The sequence below is a fragment of the Urocampus carinirostris genome, chromosome 2 (assembly GCF_059441175.1).
Source record: "Urocampus carinirostris isolate Australia breed hairy pipefish chromosome 2, RoL_Ucar_1.0, whole genome shotgun sequence".
NCBI classification, from domain to species: domain Eukaryota; kingdom Metazoa; phylum Chordata; class Actinopteri; order Syngnathiformes; family Syngnathidae; genus Urocampus; species Urocampus carinirostris.
In genome coordinates, this window is record NC_142350.1 from 61,777,425 (window position 1) to 61,798,701 (window position 21,277).

Consider the following 21,277-nt stretch of genomic DNA (forward strand, 5'->3'; position numbering starts at 1 on the left):
TCTCCTATGACTGTTAATAATCCTGTCAGTCCCGTTCTGCCCAGTATCTACACCATTTGTCCGGTATCAGCTCGTGTAACTGGTATCGATCTTGTTTGTCACTGGCCTCCTGTTGTTTCGCGCCAGACTTCGGTCTTTCTTTTTTCGCCAAGCGATCGCCGAATCACTGGCGTTTGTGTTAATGTGCATGACTGCCCCATTCCCGTAAAATAAAGCCTATGTGAGAAACGTTACGCATCTGGGTCCTCCTCCTGTTCCGGTTCTTGACAATTATCTGCACCGCTTATCCTCAGTGGGGTCGCGGGCGTTCTGGAGCCCATCCCAGCTGTCTTCGGGCAGTGGGTAGGGGACACCCTGAACTGGTTGCCAACCAGTCGCAGGGCACATAGGGACAAGACAACTCACTCGCTTATTTACACTTAGGGACAATTTGGACCAGCCAATTAACCTAGCATGCAAGTTTTTGGAATGTGGGAGGAAACCGGACCCCAGAGGAAACCCACGCAAGCACAGGGAGAACGTGCAAACTCCATACAGAAGGGTTCGATCCTGTTTCATCAATATCGAGAAAATGATATCGGTACACCTGTAACAATATGCTTGTTATGACCAGTACTATAGTCCATAAATGAAATGATCTGCATTTTATAGCACTTTTCAAGTCAATGAAGACTTCCCAAAGCGCTTTACAATGTGCTTCACATTTACCCATTCACACACACACTCACACACCAATAGCGGCCATGCAAGGCGCCAACCTGCTTATTGGGGGCATTAGGGGTTCAGTGTCTTACCCAAGGACACTTCAACACGGAGGAGCCAGGATTCGAACTATGATCTCTTGATCCCAAGACGAGCGCTCTACCTCGTGAGCTAATGCCGCCCCGAATGAACTTTTTATGTCATACATGTGGGCAGCACGGCGGCGCAGTGGTTAGCGCTTGTGCGGCACAGTTCATGTCATGGGAACCTGTCGTGGGTTCAAATCCAGCTCCAGACTTTCTGTGCGGAGTTTGTATGTTCTCCCCGTGCTTGCGTGGGTTTCCTCCGGGCACTCCGGTTTCCTCCCACATTCCAAAAACATGCATTTCAGGTGAATTGGCCGGTCCAAATTGTCCCTAGGTGTGAATGAGCGAATGAGTTGTCTGTCCCCGTTTGCCCTGCGATTAGCTGGCAACCAGTTCAGGGTGTCCCCTGCCCACTGCCCGAAGATGGCTGGGATGGGCTCCAGCCCCCCCGCGACCCTAATGAGGATAAGCGGTACGGCTAATGAGATGAGATGTCATACATGTATTGGTGGCAGGGTTGGGTAGGGCTACTTTAACTGGATTACTCTCAACTACTTTTGGATTACTCCAATACCAAACATGCTAATAAAAGACAAAAGAAACTAAATATGAATAAAATGATGACTCACAACACATGGTAATCTTTCTCTCCTGGCTTTGAGCTCTTTGATCTCCGGCAAAACGAACATAAAATGCGACAGAAACAAAATGAAAATAAATCAAACCAGCTTGCCAACATCATTTTTGCCGTTCTATGTATTCCGTTACTCCCCAAGCCTGCACAAAATTTAGTCATTTTATTCATATTTAGTTTTTGTTTTCTATTAGCATATTTGGTATTGGAGTAATCCAAAAGTAATTGAAAGTAATCAAGTTAAAGTAACCCTACCCCACCCTGAATGGTTGGTACAATGTTTTTGGTTCTATTTAGGAAGAAAAACCATAACACTTTCTCATCCTTTATTAACATAACAAACTCCATTCAAACTTAGGTCCCTTTTCATTTCCTTAAAAAGTGTTACAAAAAATTATATAAGCAATGTAAACAATCAGCATTTCAGAAACACAATACTTGCTGCATTGATATGTTATCTAATAAGGAAAGGCACGAGAGGTATCGCAATATTTTCCCGGCAGAAGACAGTTGACAGGAAAGGTTCCAAGCCGGCGCCCAAGATTCCCAACAGCAGCTTGTAAACAAGTCTTTGGATTGGAAAATAAAAGAAATCAATCCAAAGAAATAGGTTCCTATTAGATAGTCCCCTTAAACATTGTGGCAGCGAAGATAATTTGACTTTCTTAGAGAAACAGCAATGCGTGAGTACCATAAACACAAGGAAGGAAATACTATGAAAAGCCATCAGGTTGTAGCAGTCGAATATGCAGTACAAATGTGATAAAAAAAAAAAAAAGCATTTAAAAAAGAAATTGGATGTTTAAAATTCACTCAAACTGCGGAGCACTGCTACTAAAGCTGAGCTAGTATATTAGCAACTTGTTACATTGAAAAGAAAGCCCTCAAATTTAGAAGAGTGCAAAGAAATGTTGATCACTAGCGGGTGCTTCGTGGATTGTTATCGGGTTCCAGAAGCGACTGTGGCGGCGGCGGTGTGAAGGCAAGAGCGAGGCTGCATGTCCGGGCGACTACTACCGCTAGGCTAACAGCTCGCTTAAAGGATGGCGTAATAATTGTCTGAAATATAGTCTGTGTAATAACCTGTGAAGCCCTTTGAGACTCTTTGTGATTAAGGGCTATACAAATAAAAATGACTTGACTTGACCCCTGCCGAGCCTGCATTTCACCAACGCAAGATCCATTACCCTTGAAATCAATGACCCCTCAACTCAAGGAAAACCGTTCATGACTCTTGTGTTTCAATCATTGCAGAGACCTGGTTCATTCCGAAGATACACACTGCTAGTGCGCAGCTCGCCAGCTGCTCTTTAAATCGCTTTGTCGCCCTCTAATTTGTTTCCGTACTTTTGTTTAATGAAAATAAAGAAAATTCATTCAACTGCGATTCTGTGTTCTGTGTTTTTACTTGTAGCTCTATAGTTGTTATTTGTTTATAGTCATTTACTCTTGGTCGGTAAGGACTTCATCTCGGGGTCAGTTTGGCACTTGGGGGCTTTGATGAAGGTAATTCGCAGATTTTTACTTTTCCCGGGGGGTTTTGATCACCCATTGATCACAGTACCCATGGGAGGAACTGTGTTTTTTGAGGTTGGAAAAGCCTTATATAAAGGTAAAAAATCTCACATGAAAAGCAGAAGTTTTTTTAAATACCATCCAAAAAAAAAATCGTGAATTTTCTTGGTCCCATTTCACCACCCTTCTCCCTTTTTAATATAAAATTCTCAAGTCATTTAAAAAAGTACATATATACATTTTCCTGTATTATTTGTTCAGTAATACACAAAATAAATGAAAACCATCGTTGCTGTTTTTCACTTGGTTCTTGTAACATATTCATTTTGTTGGAGTTTCTCTCAAAACACTTCCAGCTTTATTAACCCAACAATGTATTGACCCTTAAAAAAAATAAACAAAATATCATATATTTTACTACCGTAAATTCCGGACTATAAGCCGCTACTTTTTTCCCAAACGTTCAACCCTGCGGCTTATTCGGTGAAGCGGCCAATTTATGTCATTTTTCTAACGGCCGCCAGCGGCGCTCAAGTACAAAAGGTAAGATTTAGAACGCTGGAATATATGCGCCGAGGAAGACTGCAACTTCTTAGCTTGTGCACAAATTGAATTAGCGTAAACTTACCCTCATCATGCAAATTGCAAAAAGAGAGGCACATGACGCAGCTTTCAAGCTAAAAGCAATCGAGCAATCCGATAAAGAAGGAAACAGAGCTGTTGCGCGTAAACTTTACTTTGCGAGCGTGTTGCTAGCGTGTTTTGGAATAAGGGAGCGTGGGACGACGTCTATATGGCAAAGTTTCTTTCCGATACGGAGGAAGACGACTTTAATGGCGTCAGTTATAAGGAGGAAGATGAGGATGGTTTACCGTGATTTTTACAAGTACGGTATATTTTTTTTAACAGACCCGTTTACTGTTTCGCCAGCGTGTTGCTAGTAGCGTGTTGCTACCTGTCACAGTCACGGTTTGGAATGAAAGTTATATTATTATTATTATTAAAACTTTGAAAACTCTCTCGGTGTACCGTCTTTCTTTGTAAATACGTGTAACCGTGTAAAATATGTATTTGCAACCGTATATTTTTGTATTGTATTTATTTTAGAGACTTATTCTGATATGTTTTCCACGGGCGAATCAAAAAGAAGGGGCGAAAACAACGGGGGCTGACGGGAAGTGGAGTAAAAGTGAGACGTATTTTTGGACGCAGCGGACAATAGTGGATATATATTTTTCCCCACCCTTACCTTTGGAAATAGACTTTTTTTTCCTTGGGTTACTTTCAACGGGACCCGGACTCTGCAGGTCTGCATCAAATCTTAAGTACCGGTATCATTTTTCGTTCATTTTGCCGGGTGTGGTTTTTGGACTGTGTACTTTATATTCAGTTACAATCGCGGGTCTGGGTTACTTTTGTGATTGTGTAAGTACAAAAGCGGTTATCCTCTTAAAATGTGGTGGGTGCGGCTTATAATCAGGTGCGCTCTATAATCCGGAATTTACGGAAGTTTTCTTCTCTTTCACTGCGTCCCTTCAAAAATGTGTGCAACAAAAGGCACTTGAAAGGGACCCTCTTTACCTGATTGTTCATCCCACGACGTATTCTTAAATACGTTCTTGGGGAATAAGAAAGTTTTACACCTTTGAGGAATGTAGATGGAAGCGCCCCTCTTCACACAGGAGCACTTTTCTTGTTTATATAAGCCGCTCATATATGCATGGGCTTGTATGTGGGGCTGACGTGGGCAAACCTCCAAAACAAGTAAAATCTGATGATGCTGGTGACGATTCCAGGAAGGTTAGGGACCTGAAATGCGCACACACAGGAATGCTATTAATAACAAATCTAGGTGATGATTCACGGTTTCATTGTGGCACGGTGTGGTACCAGGATGTACAAGTCACCCAGCTGGAGGCCGTAGAAGAACCAGGAAGTGGACGTGAAGAACGTGGCCACTGTTAAAGGGAAGGACAAGCGCTGCACGTTGCCGCTCCGCACGATAGCCATCTGAATGAAAACGGACGCGGCAAAATACAGAGATTTCATTTGTAAAAGACTTTACATTTCAAAAAAGGAATGAATAAAGTTGGAACATAAAAATAAATAGGATCTTGTGACTATTTACACGTTTTTTTTTAATTCAAGCATTTAGAGTGGGACCTCGGTTATCGCGGTTAATGGGGACCAAAACCACCCGCAAAAAGTGAAAATCTGCGAAGTAGCGACGCCCCTTCGAAAAAAAAAACCTTTGCAGTACACCCCCCCTTGTATACAGTACAATACAGTACACCCATATGGAATACGGTGAGAGAGAAAGATTCTTGTTAAACAAACAAAATTTAACTTACCTCTTACAATAAGTTCTTTTTAAGGACTCTCTGAGCAAACTGAGGCGAACAACATGTCCTAATAAGGGTACGACAGCATCTTCCTTGTTGTTACTGAGGACTTGGGCCGCCTTTTGGGTTGTACTCAAACTGAAGCTATAAAAGCGTTGTTATGTCTGGAGTTCTCTGAGTTTCTTTGGGATGACGAAATAAAGAGCTCCCCCTCATGGCAGGCTTTGGTGTACTTTATTAAATCACGTAAGAAGACTTAAAAGATTATCGAACCTACATTTTCTCCTACAGTAGTTGATAAAAAGACCTGTGCAGTACGATGAGGTAATAACAATGAATGACTGCACAGGGGCAGGAAGAGCTTTACTGCTCCTCGGATGACGATGCAGGAGAAGCTGCAGGAGGCGACGTAATGGATATTGTCGGGCTACGCTAGCGTAGCTATTCCCTGCTTTCAATTTGTCCAATAAACTCACTTTTTCGGTAATTGTTAGCATCTTTCGCTTTTTCTTCAGTTCACAAGCTGCACCAAGGGATGAAGAGCGTTTAGGAGCCATCACGAGGACTTCACAAAACTTTAAAAGACAAAGGGCTACAGTAATGGCGAGAAGCGTACTGTATTGTGCTGTACACTATACGTACGAGATATGCGTGGCATACTGTAGTGAATGGGCCAATGGGGAGTCGAGTATTCAGCGAGTGCTGGCCAATGAGCTTGCGTTTATGGCCGTGACGCTTAGCGTATACGTGCATTTCTTTGTGTTTTCAAATTTTGTAAAATGATGCAATTACTAATTTTAATGTTATATTTTTCATTATTATTAATTTTTGTATTGATTTTTTTTTTAAACTATTACAGGCCGCGAAGCTCTGAACCTGCGAACATCGAAGCGCGAAGTCCCACTGTATTGGGTTTAAAATGTTTTATCAACCTAGTTGTGAGAGAATTATTTAAATAATCATATACTATTTTTAATCTCATCTCATCTCATCAGCCGTACCGCTTATCCTCATTAGGGTCGCGGGGGGGCTGGAGCCCATCCCAGCCATCTCCGGGCAGTGGGCAGGGGACACCCTGAACTGGTTGCCAGCCAATCGCAGGGCACACAGGGACAGACAACTCATTCGCTCATTCACACCTAGGGACAATTTGGACCGGCCAATTCACCTGAAATGTATGTTTTTATTCATATCACAGTCACTATTTAAGGATAGTGGGATGTCTGGACGCCTTCTAAGGGATGGGCAGGGCACCTGTGTGATGCGGCAGGGGTAAACCAGTGAAAGCTGTCAAGCCCTGCTGTTGAACAGAAGAGTGTGTTGTGTCACCCTGACCTGAGTGACATGGCCGCTTTCTTGTGTTCCGTTTCATCCAAAAATTTTGTGTGTGGTTTTTGCTACTTTTTCCCCTTGTGTTTATCTTACTGTCGGTCACCCCTCTTGAGTGATATGACCAAGGTAGATAGATAGATAGACAGACAGTCACTATTTGCTGTTGCTTTTAACATTTTATAGTATGTTGTTTCTTATAAGTTGTTTTTACTTCAGCTGAAAAGTCACTTGCACTTTTATTGAGTATTATTTTAGGTCAGGACTGATCTGTGCATTTGCACTGTATAGTTGTCTGCTCATGGGAGAGTGGGAAACAGAATTTCGGTTTCTTGTATGTGAGGGACATTTGAGAAATTGACAAATAAAATTGACTTTTGAGTAATGTCAGATGAAAGAAAAACAATTATTTGTGCTTGTTTATGATCAAAGTCCAAAATCAAGAGCCTTCAGCTGGTACAAAATGCGGCAGCAAGGCTTTTAACTAAGACAAGAAAGTTTGATCACATGACCCCGATTTTAGCTAACCTGCATTGGCTACCTGTTAGCTTAAGATGTGATTTTAAGGTTCTGTTGGTGGTATACAAAATCATGCATGGACTTGCTCCCTCATATCTTTCAGATTTAATTTCCCCCTATGTTCTGGTCCAGAGCCTTCGCTCTGAAAATGCTGGTCTACTAGTGATCCCAAGAGCCAAGAAGAACTCCGCAGGTTCGAGAGCGTTCTCCATCTGGGCCCCGGTGCTGTGGAATTCTCTTCCCCCTGAGATTCGATCTGCAACCTCAGTGGAAATGTTTAAATCTAAGCTTAAAACACACTTCTATTCTATAGCATGTGACTAACCTATAATTTATGTTGACAATATCTGTGTATTATTTGCTCTCATGTAGGTTTTAGATCAGGGGATGTTGTCATAATAGTCTGTGGTTTGCAATAATCTGTGGTCTGTGCAGCCCTTTGAGACTCTTTGTGATTAAGGGCTATACAAACAAAGACTTGACTTGACTAAATTCTCCCTTAATTGTTTAATAAGCTGTTATTTGAGGTGTTTTTTGGTGGTGTCCGCAATTTGAAAATATTGTACTTGCTGGTGCCATCTTCAGGCTTACATCATCAATGCAGCCTCTATCAAGCTGCATGTGTTGCGCGTGCAAGTATGTGACTATCCAAGATGCGCTTTAACACACTTCCTTTTTCTTCCTTTTTGGGGTGTGGGTTGGCATTTGGACTATATTTGAAACAACCCTTTTCTAAATTTGTCCATTTTCATCCTAAAATAAAATAAAATAAGCATGAGCATGAAATCACCCTCTAAACAACCGCCTCCCTTTCAAACTTTTCTGCATGACTAGGCTGTATAAAATATTTTAAAACATTTTCAATTAGAAAATTGAATTTAAGTTGGTTAAATCAGAAACGCATCCATTAAAAAAAAACAAGGTTAGGATTTCAAACTCATTAGTTGTTTTCCAAATGCCAACACATCATTAGCCTCAAAAAGTAAACCTGGTGTCTCGGGGGGGTTATTTGGGGAGCGGGAAGGGGGTGCAAGCGAGAAGGAATAACAGGAAGACACCAATGAGGAGGAGAAGAATGGCAGGAAAGCCAGCGTCTCATTTCTGACTGCGAGGCAGATGGAGGGAAGGAGGCAAACAGGATTGGGGACAAACGCAACAGGAAAGAAGACATCTGATTGGCCCCATGGCACCTGACTGGGATCTGCTTCATCGATGCTAGCAGCAGCTGAACTACCATTCGAAGGTTTGAGGTCACCCAAACATTTTTGTGTTTCCCTTGGAAAAGTCCAACTTTTATTTATCAAATGAGCAGGGTTGGGTAGGGTTACTTTAACTGGATTACTTTCAATTACTTTTGGATTACTCCAATACCAAATATGCTAACAAAAGACAAAAGAAACTAAATAGGAATAAAATGATGACTCACAAAACGTGGTAAGCTTTCTCTCCTGGCTTTGATCTCTTTGCTCTCCGGCAAAACGAACATAAAATGTGACAGAAACAAAATGAAAATAAATCCAAACAGCATGCCAACATAACACGGCGGCGCAGTGGTTAGCGCATGTGCGGCACAGTTCATGTCTTGGGAACCTCCTGCGTGGGTTCAAATCCAGCTCCAGACTTCCTGGGCGGAGTTTGTATGTTCTCCCCGTGCTTGCGTGGGTTTCCTCCCACATTCCAAAAAACATGCATTTCAGGTGAATTGGCCGGTCCAAATTGTCCCTAGGTGTGAATGAGCGAGTGAGTTGTCTGTCCCTGTGTGCCCTGCGATTGGCTGGCAACCAGTTCAGGGTGTCCCCTGCCCAGTGCCCGATGATTGCTGGGATGGGCTCCAGCACCCCTGCGACCCTACTGAGGATAAGCGGTGTAGCTAATGAGATGAGATGAGCTTGCCAACATCAGTTTTGCCGTTCCATGTATTCCGTTACTCCCCAAGCCTGCACAAAATGTAGTCATTTTATTCATATTTAGTTTCTTTTGTCTTTTAGGAGGCCTCGTAATCGCACGAGCCTGTCTCCGGCTTTCTCAAGACAGTTTGGACCAGTGTGCTTCATGACCCAATCCATCTCCACATTGTTGGATTTAAACACCTCCACATATCTGTGGCCCATAGTTTCTCTGTCCTTTTTCACGGCCACCTTGAGGTCTTCCTCTGCTTCCAGCTCGACAAACGCCTCTCCGCTGGGGCGACCTTCTCTTGTGGTTGTGAAATGGACGCCGCCGTTGCCAAGGATTTTGCAGTCTAAGAAAAATCTCAGAACCTCATCCACAGAACAAGAGCAGGGGAGGCCCCTGATTCGGACGACGTAACCTTCCTCAGACATGTCTTTTTAATCACGAAAACAACACAAAGAAGAGACGGCACACGCGAAGGCCTGGCGTGATCAAGTCGAATATTTGGTATTGGAGAAATCCAAAAGTAATTGAAAGTAATCAAGTTAAAGTAACCCTACCCAACCCTGCAAATGAGTGATATGAACCTCCTCCCTTTTGTTAGCCTGTTTTAGATAAGGCTTTTTTCTTTGCCACTCTGCCTTAAAGACTGGCATTTCTGAGTCACCTTTTCACTGTTCGTGTTGACACTGGTCTTGTGCAGTTACTATTTAACCAAGCTGTTAGTTGAGGACCTGTAAGGCTTTTTTTTTATTCTTTCCTTTTGCTTGGCTGTCCCCCTGATTTGTCTTTTTAGGCTGGTTGCAGCCACTTTGTGCTGTTCTCTGAAGGGAGTGGTACCTACCATTGTAGGAGATCTTGAGTTTCTTCGCAATTTCTTTCATGTAATAGCCTTAATTTGTTAGAACAATTATAGAATTTTGATTTTGATTTTCTGGCTATTCTGAAAGTTTAACCTCGTCCACAAATGTGAAGCTCCAGATATTCGACCAACTCAAAAAAAGGTCAGTTGTATAGCGTCTTTAACCAGCTAAATCGTTTTGAGCTGTGGTAAACTCATCGCACAAGGATTACTAATCATTTATTAGATAGATAGATAGATATAGATAGATAGATGTCTAGACAGATAGATAGATGTCTAGGCAGATAAATAGATAGATGTCTAGATAGATAGATAGATACTTTTTTCATCCCCGGAGGGAAATTCACACTTCCAGCAGCATCCCTGCGCTCCCTTCAGAGAACAGCATGCAATTATAATTAGAACACTGGAGTGTCGGTTGCTAGAATTGGGCTTTTATCAGATTTTGTTAACCTTCACTCAGGGGCCAAAATTAGATTCAAAATGTGAAAGGAAAAAAAGGACGTGATAATTTTAGCTATAATTATTGATATAGTCGGATAAGAACGGCGGCGCAGTGGTTAGGCATGTGCGGCACAGTTCATGTCTTGGGAACCTCCTGCGTAGGTTCAAATCCAGCTCCAGACTTCCTGTGCGGAGTTTGTATGTTCTCCACGTGCTTGCGTGGGTTTCCTCCGGGAACTCCGGTTTCCTCCCACATTCCAAAGACATGCATTTCAGGTTAATTGCCCGGTCCAAATTGTCCCTAGGTGTAAATGAGCGAGTGAGTTGTCTGTCCCTGTGTGCCCTGCGATTGGCTGGCAACCAGTTCAGGGTGTCCCCTGCCCACTGCCCGATGATTGCTCCAGCACCCCCGCGACCCTACTGAGGATAAGCGGTGTAGCTAATGAGATGAGAAGAAATGCTTTGTCGTGATAACAATTTCATTCCTTACCAAATCTGCAAGCGGGGACAGGTACACACCCACGGTGGCCACGCTGCAGACAAGGCCAAGCTGGTTCACCCTCTCGTCCCCCAGGGGGAGAAAGACCAAGAAGTATAAGCCGGCACAGGTTGCCACAGCCCCCACGGCGACCATCTGGAGCAGGACGTCTCGCTGAAGGATTATATCGGAGCGCAGGATCAAGAACGGGAATCGACTCATGCAGTCTGACGCGCTTACCTTTTGTTTTGCATACTTCAGGAAAACAACCATGTAGAGGGCCTGCAGTGTAGCGCCGATGAGATTGACCAAAATCAGTGTTTGGTCCCTCTTCAGCATCCCATAGTAGAACCAGCCCAGGTTACTGGAGGAACCAGAGCAGACGAAATATTTCTACCGTGTCAGCAATTTTTAATTCAACTCATTTATTACTTATGTTCAGGGTTGGGTAGGGTTACTTTAACTGGATTACTTTCAATTACTTTTGGATTACTCCAATACTAAATATGCTAATAAAAGACAAAAGAAACTAAATATGAATAAAATTATGACTCACAACACGTGGTAAGCTTTCTCTCCTGGCTTTGATCTCTTTGATTTTCGGTAAAACTAACATAAAATGCGACAGAAACAAAATGAAAATAAATCCAAACAGCTTGCCAACATCATTTTTGCCATTCCATGTATTCCGTTACTCCCCAGGCCTGCACAAAATTTTATTCATATTTAGTTTCTTCTGTCTTTTATTAGCATATTTGGTATTGGAGTAATCCAAAAGTAATTGAAAGTAATAAAGTTAAAGTAACCCTACCCTGCTTATGTCGTACGTTGTTTGAGGTCACTGAGTGCTGCCAGTAGGAAAAACAGCAGAAATTCGGATAAATTCTAAAACAAATGTTAAACCAGCAGCTACACTTCACTAAATGTGGCATAGAAAATGAAACTACGTAAATTCCTGAATATAAACCGCTACTTTTTTCCCTAACTTTCAACCCTGCGGCTTATTCAGTGATGCGGCCAATTTATGTAATTTTTTTAACTGCCGCCAGCGGCGCTCGAGTGTTGCTACCATTAACTGCCCTGTCAAAGCTATATTATTATTATTAAAGCTTTGAAAACTCTCTCGGTGTACCGTCTTTCTTTGTAAATATGTGTAACCCATGTATAATATGTATTTGCAACTGTATATGTTTGGAATGTATTTATTTTAGACACTTATTCTGATATGTTTTGATCAGGTGAACGAAAAATGAGGGGCGGAACAAACGCGGGGTGCCGAGTTTAAGTGGGGACCGCTAAAGGTGAGGGACAGACAAGGAAAGAAGAGGGGGTAAAAAGTTGGTTAAAGAAAAAGGAGTTGCGTGAGTAAATGTGTTTATATGATATATTTTTCCCACCCTTACCTTTGGAAATATACACTTTTTTCATTGGATTACTTTCAACGGGACCCGGACTCTGCAGGTCTGCATCAAACCTTAAGTACCGGTATCATTTTCCGTTCATTTTGCTGGCTGTGCTTTTTGGACTGTAGACTTTGATGAAGGACATTTAGTTTCAATCGCGGGACTTGAAGTCGGGTTTGGGTTAAATTTGTGTCTGTGTTACATGTTTAAATGTGGGCGCATGCGGCTTATATACAGGTGCGGCTTGTGTATGTACAAAGGCGGTTTTCCTCTCAAAATGTGGTGGGTGCGGCTTATAATCAGGTGCGCTCTATTGTCCGGAATTTACAGTAAGTGCCCCGTTTCAATACAGTTTGCTGCTGTCTCTGTTGGTCTATGATGTCTCGTATTTTCTTGTCTTTTTCTAACAGGCAGCACTTGATTACATCAAACTGTAGTGAAAAGAAAGTTAATTCTTATTAAATTCAACTCATGTGTTCTTCATTTAATGAAGTCAGACTGCCGAGAAACATGGCAACAATTTCAAGCCCTTCACTCGTATATCAAGCAAGTTTCAAACCATGGAAACAAAAACATTAAATTTCAAGCATTTTCAAGGATTTCAAGCAGCCGTACAAACCCTGTTTTACATGATTTTAACCTAATTGAGACTTATTTGTGCAGAATGCCTAATGGTCATAAAAGTACGGCACATATTGTGAGGTTTTTTTCCCATTGTTATTCTTTTCATTGGTTTTTCTGTCCTTTGAAGAAAATAGGTATATCATAAAAAACAAATTGCGGATTTTTTGGGTCTTATACTAGCCTGCTGTGCCTACTTTTTTACTTACAAATTACTAATAATTAACAATTACCTACATCTTCTAAATACAAATATTATTTTCAGATTTATCAAATTTTTTAAACAAAATAAAAATGAACACACTGGTTATGTGTTGTAGTTTTGAGCTAATTCAATCATTGAGAAAATGATAAAGTTATATGAAGAAAAAATTGATACTAGTTTCAAATAATTTAAAATATCGATTTACAGAATAGGGCAGCACGACGGTGCAGTGGTTAGCACGTGTGCGGCACAGTTCTGAGGTCGTGGGAACCTCCTGCGTGGGTTCAAATCCAGCTACCGGCCTTACTGTGCGGAGTTTGTATGTTCTCCCTGTGCTTGCGTGGGTTTCCTCCGGGCACTCCGGTTTCCTCCCACATTCCAAAGACATGCATTTCAGGTGAATTGGCCGGTCAAAATTGTCCCTGGGTGTGACTGAGCGAGTGAGTTGTCTGTCCCCGTGTGCCCTGCGATTGGCTGACAACCAGTTCAGGGTGTCCCCTGTCCACTGCCCGGAGATGGCTGGGATGGGCTCCAGCCCCCCCCGCGACCCTAATAAGGATAAGCGGTACAGCTAATGAGATGAGATGAGAGATTTACAGAATAGTGTTAGTTTTATTTCTGTTTGCCTATAAAACAAAACCGTCAAAACAGCACATTATTCTTTTCAGATTCAGGGGAATTGGTAAAAACAGGTTATATTGGATGATAGGGTTTCCTATGACACAGAACGCGTGAAGCATGTGCCTCACCTGTCGTCATGGAAATTAATTTAAAACGTAAAGTTTTAAGTATATAAAATGGTTTTATTTATTCAGTGTTTTTCAAAAATGTGTTATGTATTTTGAAATCTAATTGGAATGCAACAAATTACTGTGCTGAGCATCTGCAGATGCATCGTGAGGCGCGCAATTCACTTGCCTCAAGGCAGAGGGCGATAGTGAGACAAATGATTCTGACTTGGCGACTACCTCACGCCCAAACAATAGAATAAGTGACCGTATTAGCACGCTAACAGCAAGTCAAGCCATCCGGTATTTTCTTTTTTCCCTTGGCATGGACTTTTTTTCAAAATGGAGGATTACCTATATATCTATTGATGCTGTAATTCAAATTGAGCATCACATAGACCTTATTTATAAGGTAAGACAAGACAATAAAACGTCTATGCTACAATTTATATATTGCTTTCTTACTGTGCAGGTCAAATGATGAATGACACAAACCTCAACTTGGTTATTTTTTGCAGCACACATGTTTGACTATCAATTGGACACCAAGAAAAAGGAAAATAATAAAAGTAAGGAAAATAAAATTGTCTTGGGTGAAATTTTTATTACGCGGCGACAAAAAATCTGGATCATTGGAGGTGTCTTATTTTGCATTATTTATTTGAGTTACTTTTTATTTATGGAGTTTTGAGTGCACTGCAGGAAATAGGTCTAAATCTAGTGGAAGCTAAAGCTCTTTTTGGTGATAGGAATGAGCGGAGAGGTGTTGTAAAAGGATAGAGGGATGTTTGGACACGTTCTAAGGGTTGGGCAGGGCACCCGAATGATGCGGCAGGGGTAAACCAGTGGAAGCTGTTGGGCCCTGCTGTTGAACAGAGGAGTGAGTTGTGTCACCCTGACCCAAGTGACATGGCCGCTTTCTTGTGTCCCGTTTCATCTGGAGGGACGAAAGCAACTTAGGTGCCGAGGTGCCATGGTCCAAAAATGTTTGTATGTGTTTTTTGCTATTTTTTTCCCTTTTTTTATTTCGGTCACCCCTCTAAAGGGATATTACCAAGATAGATAGATAGATAGATAGCTAGATAGATAGATAGATAAACTTTTTATTAATAGTGATAAAAAAAATCTAAACTTTTTAGACATAATCATAAACGGATGTTTTTGGGGGGAGGTAATGTGCTATTGAATACTTTGGTTGGTACACAATTTCAGTTATAAATTTAAATTGTTGCAAGTTAGTTCTTTTTTTTCCAACCTTACAAGCTGTTCCATAAGGCAGCACGGCGGGGCAGTGGTTAGCGCGTGTGCAGCATAGTTCTGAGGTCATGAGATCGAACCTCCTGTGTGGAGTTTGCATGGCACTCCTCCCACATTCCAAAAACATGCATGATAGGTCAATTGGCCGGTCCAAATTGTCCTTAGGTGTGAATAAGTGCGTGAATCGTCTGTCCTTGTGTGCCCTGCGATTGGCTGGCAACCAGTTCAGGGTGTCCCCTGCCCACTGCCCGAAGATGGCTGGAATGGGCTCCAGCACCTCCGCGACCCTACTAAGGATAAGCGGTGCAGATAATGGATGGATGGATGGATGGAAGCTGTTCCATATTTTCCCAAGCCCCAAAAAATGTTTTTGGTGGGTTGCCAGTTAAATCTGGACTCTAAACTTTTCATCTGCTGCAAGGTTGTTTAAGAAAGTGCTTCTGTTTTGGTGAGCAAGTTACTCAACCCCCCCACATACTTTACACATGTGATGAGGAAAGGCAGAAATTGGATGTTATCGGTGCTCTTGGTGGTTTGCATTTTCTTTAAATCCACCCTGCACATAGAAGAAGAAAGAAGAGTACAGTTGACAAAGAACATAATTACGTCACTGTTTAATTCATATATATTAATCATCAGTACAAATAAGTGTTACTCGAGCACTGCAAAACAGCGACACATTACATTTACAACATCTTTAATGTTTAGATAAACTCATTTTAAAAAACAATTTGCATATGTAATTTGTTTTAAATTTAAAAAAAATCAGAAAGTTTTGCCATCACAAACAAATAAATAAAAAATTCTACTTACAGTCCAGTCGAGAACATCCCAAGTGTGAACACGATGCACGCCCATGACAACAAATGCAGCAAATCCATAAAACGGATTTTACAAGCAAAGAAAATAACACTTATTTAGAAAGTATTTTTTTTGTTTTTCAAATTTTAAAGGTCTCAAGACTCTTAAAATTCCAAAATACTCCACCCACGGTGTAATTCTGTACCGCCAGGATTTCCGTGTTTGCAATCAGTCTCTTCGGGATTCTGCGCTGCAATTGGATGTCCACTGCGTCACGTGCTGTGAGTGCTATCCAATGGGGTAACAGAACGAATAAATCTGACGTCACGATGTTAACAAATCTGGGAGTTTGAGTTTTTATTTGTAACTGTATTGAGTTATCCAATTTCCACAATTTAATAAATTTAGAAAATAATCAAAAGTATCCCTTGTAGCGTTATGAAAAAATATATTGAACAGAAACATATTTTTCTTATTAAAAACTCACAAGCAATAAAAGTCAAACGCTAAACGAAATGGTAAAAAAGAAGCTTACCAGTGTTGGGTAAGTTACTTTAAAAAGGTCATTAATTATAGTTAATCACTACCACTTGCAAAAATGTAGTAACTAAGTTACTCTATAGTAAATGTAACTAGTTACCAGGGGAAATAACCGCTATTAGAAGTTGTTGTATGCCAACCTTTATTGCACCTCACCAGCAACAAATAAATCCTGCACGTGAAGTGCAAAACAATACAAATAGTAAACGTCAACACTATACACTATAAAGTGAGTTTAATACATTAAATGGAAACAATGGGGAAAAAAATAAAAAAATAAACAATAAAATAAAAAAGAAATAAGAATAAACTTTACATTTTAATGTTTACACATTAAGACTGAAAACACAGGAAATACATGTTTTTATATTTTTATAATATCTATAATTCTAAAAAATAAATAATAATACAATACAAAAGAATTGTAACCTTTCTTATAATTAACAAATTTAAAGTCAAATACGCAGAATCCCCCAAAAATGCATATCACAAGAGAAAAAAGCATCTCTGAGGGAACCGGCTGTTTTGTCTACATAAATACTACAAAAATGCTTCTCCAAAAATACTAAAAATATCCTATTCCAGAGATATCACAAACATCCTACAAAAACCTACAGTAATACTAGACAAATAATACTATGATAATACTACAAACAATACTACAGAAACACTACAAAAATACAACTCAGAAATAATCCAAAAAAGCTTCACCAAAAATACTACAAAAATCATACTAAAGAAATACCACAAAAATCCTTAGAAAACATACAGTAATACTACAAAGATACTACAATGGAAATACTAAAAATATACTACTCAGAGATACGACAAAAATGCATTACTAAAATACTCCAAATATCCCATTCCATAAATACCACAAACATCCGACAAAAATCTACATTAATACTGGAAAAATACTACTATGGCAATACAACAAAAATAATAGGCTACTACAGAAACACAACAAAAATACTACTCAGAAATACTACAAAAATACTAGTCAGAAATACTGCAAAAATGCTTCACCAAAAATACTACAAAAATCATATTCCAGGTAAACAACAAAAATTCTACAGAAACGTGCAATAATACTAGAAAAATACTACTATGGCAATACAACAAAAATACCAGGCTACTACAGAAACCCTACAAAAATACTACTCAGAAATACCAAGAAAATACTTCACTAAAAGTACTACAAAAATCCAATTCAAGAAATACCACATAAACCCTACAAAAACCTACAGTAATACTCGAAAAATACTATTATGGTTTATCTATCTATCTGCTCTGGTCATATCCCTCGAAAGGGGTGACAGACAGCAAGACAAACACATACAAAAACAAAGAAAATAAAAAAGGGAAAAGTCAAGCACCTCGGCACCCAAGTTGGTCATGCTTTCGCCCCATCAATGAAACAGGACACAAGAAAGCGACCAACACACTCTTCTGTTCAACAGCAGGGCCCGACAGCTTTCACTGGTTTACCCCTGTCGCATCATACAGGTGCCCTGCCCATCCCCTAGAACACATCTAAACATCCCACTATCCTTTTACAACACCTCTCCACTTATTCTTATCACCAACAAGAGCTATAGCCTCCACAAAAACCCTACAAAAACCTACAGTAACACTAGAAAAATACTACTATATGTATATACTATATGTATTCCTGTTGCTTCATTATTGTATTGTTCTCAGCAAAGGGATGCTGCTGGAAATGTGAATTTCCCTGCAGGGATGAATAAAGTATCTATCTATCTATCTATCTATCTATCTATCTATCTATCTATCTATCTATCTATCTATCTATCTATCTATCTATCTATCTATCTATCTATCTATCTATCTATCTATCTATCTATCTATCTATCTATCTATCTATCTATCTATCTATCTATCTATCTATCTATCTATCTATCTATCTATCTATCTATCTATCTATCTATCTATCTATCTATCTATCTATCTATCTATCTATCTATCTATCTATCTATAGTAATACATAAAAATACTAGGCTATTACCGAAACACTACAAAAATATAACTCGGAAATACTATAAAAACGCTTCACAGAAATACTACAAAAATCATATTCCAGAAAGGCCACAAAATTCTTTCAGAGGCATACAGTAATACTCCAAAAATACTACAATTGAAATACAAACAAAATTTCAAATTTGAAATAGAAATACAAAAGTACAACAAAATAGAACAAAAAACTCTACAAAACCAGATATCAAATTGCATCCTCATTCTCTACCAAATGGTTTAACCCAATGTTCCTATTATTATCAGTATAATTCATTGATTTATGACATAATTTGAAATATTAAGAATAAGGTTATAATAGTAAAGTGAAAATATTTCCATCATCAACCGTCAAATAAATACTTTACAAAAAAACATTGTTAGTAGAATACCGTCCGCCTTGAACAACTCTCAAGTCTGACCTTTACCATGTACTATGTAGCCTTTGCACCTAATTCTTACTCGCATCATCTTTGACATTTTCTTTGACATTTTCCGATTGTTTTTCCCTCTCGGTGTCAGCCTTATCATCAGACTATTTCAAAGACTTCCTGTTCTCCAAGTGATTGTGTTATCTGCGTGTGTCCCTTTAAGTCAAGTCCTGTTTATTTGTATGTCCCTTATTCATAAGGAGTCTCAAAGGGCTGCACAGACTACACACATACTATTATTGCATCATCCCGATCTAAAACCTACATAAGGGCAAGGAAAAACTCAAAAACCTCAACATGAGGAAATTATTTTCTTTACACATGCAGACCATTTGTTATTTTTTGTATGAGTTTTGTCATTGCTGCCAATTAAAGCAGATAATTTGAATTTATTTATGAAATTAATTGTGTTTTTGAGTTTTTTTTAGATCAAGCCAATCTTTATAAGTGGGGTGCATCATTTGAGACTTCCTTAAAAGTTTAACATTTTCCCTATATATATGTGTTGACAATTCCCGACAGAGTTCAAAGAGCTCTTGCGCTTTATTTTCCATTTTGCCTATCTGCTTTTATCACACTTTTAGCAAAGCTGATCAGAGCGGAACACATTAGGTAGGAGGAATGGGAGATTCCAGGAGTGTTTGAGACTGACATTCTGCTCGTCCCCGTGCTTTTTATTGATTTCTATTTGTTAGTTTAGCATGAACATGGGGAAAGTAAGAAAAGTGTAGCATCAACTAGAGTCCAAACGCAAACCCTTGGAAAGATGAAAAAAGAAGAGTTTATTCGATCGCATCTAAGCAATGTACGTACTTGCACGCGCATCATGAATGAGCTAAGCACGCAATGATGAAACTGGCCAGGAGACGGCGGTAGCGAGTGGAAAAGTTCCAAATTCCGTACAGGTCCTTTTAATACGCTGCTGTCATTTCTTTTCTTGAACGATGATGTGTAGTCAGGCGAGGGAGAAAAAACTTTGCCTCACCTGTCATAATTGAAATATAGAATTTAATATATCAAATAGGTATATTTATTCAGTGTTTAAGTTATTCAACATTTAATTTGATTTTTTTTTATAAATCGCCACATTTTACATTATAAAAATAATGAATACACTTAGTATGAAACGGTTTAATGTGGTGAACGTCTCCAGATGCAGAATGAGGCATGCAATTCTCTTGCCTCATGGCAGAGGGCGATAATGAGACCAAGGATTCTGAATTGCCACACACCTAAGTTACAAACAGTAGTCATAGTATTTGCAAAAGAACAACTAATCAAGCCATCCAGTCATTTTTTTCTTATTGTATGGATATTTTTTCCAGAATGGAGAATTACCCATGCAGAGCAAATGAGCCCAGCACAAAAATGACTCTGACATTCTTTGTTTCAAGTAACTCGGAAATTTGGAATGGATGGAACGATGGCTCCCCTTTTGGACAGTTCCCTGTCGTACTAATTCGCCATGTACCATAATAAAATCTGATAACATAAATTCTTGAATGTAATTAAAACATCCAATGCAATGCATTGATAAAATAATGTTCTCACCATACATAATTATATCGATTGGAGGGACATTCTCAGGTACAGAACGTTACGCAAATGTCTCATTTTTTTGGCTTTGTAACAAGTTTAGCAACTTCAAACACCATCACCTGATCTTTATGGTCTCAGATATCTGAGACCACCCTCAACGAGGCATGATCTGGTCAAGCATCCCTGGTCCACACAAAAAGGGTAGCTTTCGATAGCTCATCCTCTTTTCTTCTGCCTGGCTGGCTGGGTGGCTGGTTCGTCTCGCATGAGAGCTGCGCTAAGTGGCCATGCGGGCCTTCACTGCCGCCTTGAGTTCAGCACGTGGGCCTTAACTTGCGACCATCCGGAGCACGAGACCAAATCTCTTCACAGCAACAAGTGAGAGGACGGTTTCAGATTTAACTCCATGTTTGCTGGTTCTTGGGAATGAGCGTTTTTTTTCTGTACAAGGGAATCTCCCCAAATCAACTAGCATTATAGCGGAAAACTTTCTTTTTGTGCTCGTAACTTCCAGACTTTTAGCGGTTATAATCCCATAATCTCTGGTGCCTTTCCTCCCCCTATTTTTTCCTATCATTAATTCTCTGTGTTGATAAATTGTGTGTGCAATTTCAATCGGCTTGGTTCATTAAATTCATTTTCTTGGAGATAGTAATTCATATCAGAACTCAAAGAACTCAAAAAAATAAATTACGTTATTACTTTATCAGTGTAGAAAATTCCAGCATCCTTCAGAGAAAAAACAATTTATGGAGGAGCAAAAGCAATACATAGAGGCAAGTTTGTCTACTGATTGCAGTTAAGAACAATTCGTTTTAATCCTAACGATTTTTAAAGTTAAAGCTAGAAAAATCCGCACAAGTTACAGTACTTCTACTTGAGTAAAATTTGAGGCTACTCTACCCATCTCTGTTTAT

General features: G+C 39.8%; 1 protein-coding gene across 2 annotated transcripts; it reads right to left on the minus strand.

Moving 5' to 3' along the window:
* Positions 1 to 1,731: 1,731 nt before the first annotated feature.
* slc50a1 (solute carrier family 50 member 1) lies at positions 1,732 to 16,038 on the minus strand. 2 transcript variants are annotated; one of them, XR_015849573.1, is made up of 7 exons: positions 15,832 to 16,038; positions 15,497 to 15,574; positions 11,045 to 11,168; positions 10,817 to 10,978; positions 4,828 to 4,947; positions 4,519 to 4,746; positions 1,732 to 1,991 (listed from the first exon to the last, which is right to left on the minus strand). XR_015849573.1 is itself a non-coding variant. In XM_088327430.1 (6 exons), exons 1-6 carry the CDS (start codon positions 15,897 to 15,899, stop codon positions 4,648 to 4,650), a joined length of 651 nt encoding a protein of 216 aa, XP_088183556.1. In that variant the 5' UTR covers positions 15,900 to 16,038; the 3' UTR covers positions 3,210 to 4,647. The 2 variants fall into 2 exon arrangements, 1 of the variants encoding a protein (XP_088183556.1); XM_088327430.1 differs by lacking the exon at positions 1,732 to 1,991 and having other exon boundaries at positions 3,210 to 4,746.
* Positions 16,039 to 21,277: the final 5,239 nt, after the last annotated feature.

Excerpts from the sequence above, each read along its gene's own strand:
- slc50a1 (XM_088327430.1), bottom strand. The coding sequence starts at position 15,899 with ATGGATTTGCTGCATTTGTTGTCATGGGCGTGCATCGTGTTCACACTT. Across the intron at positions 15,575-15,831 it reads GGGATGTTCTCGACTGGACT|GGTGGATTTAAAGAAAATGC; the intron begins GTAAGTAGAATT and ends TTCTATGTGCAG. Across the intron at positions 4,747-4,827 it reads TGGGTGACTTGTACATCCTG|GTCCCTAACCTTCCTGGAAT; the intron begins GTACCACACCGT and ends TGCGCATTTCAG.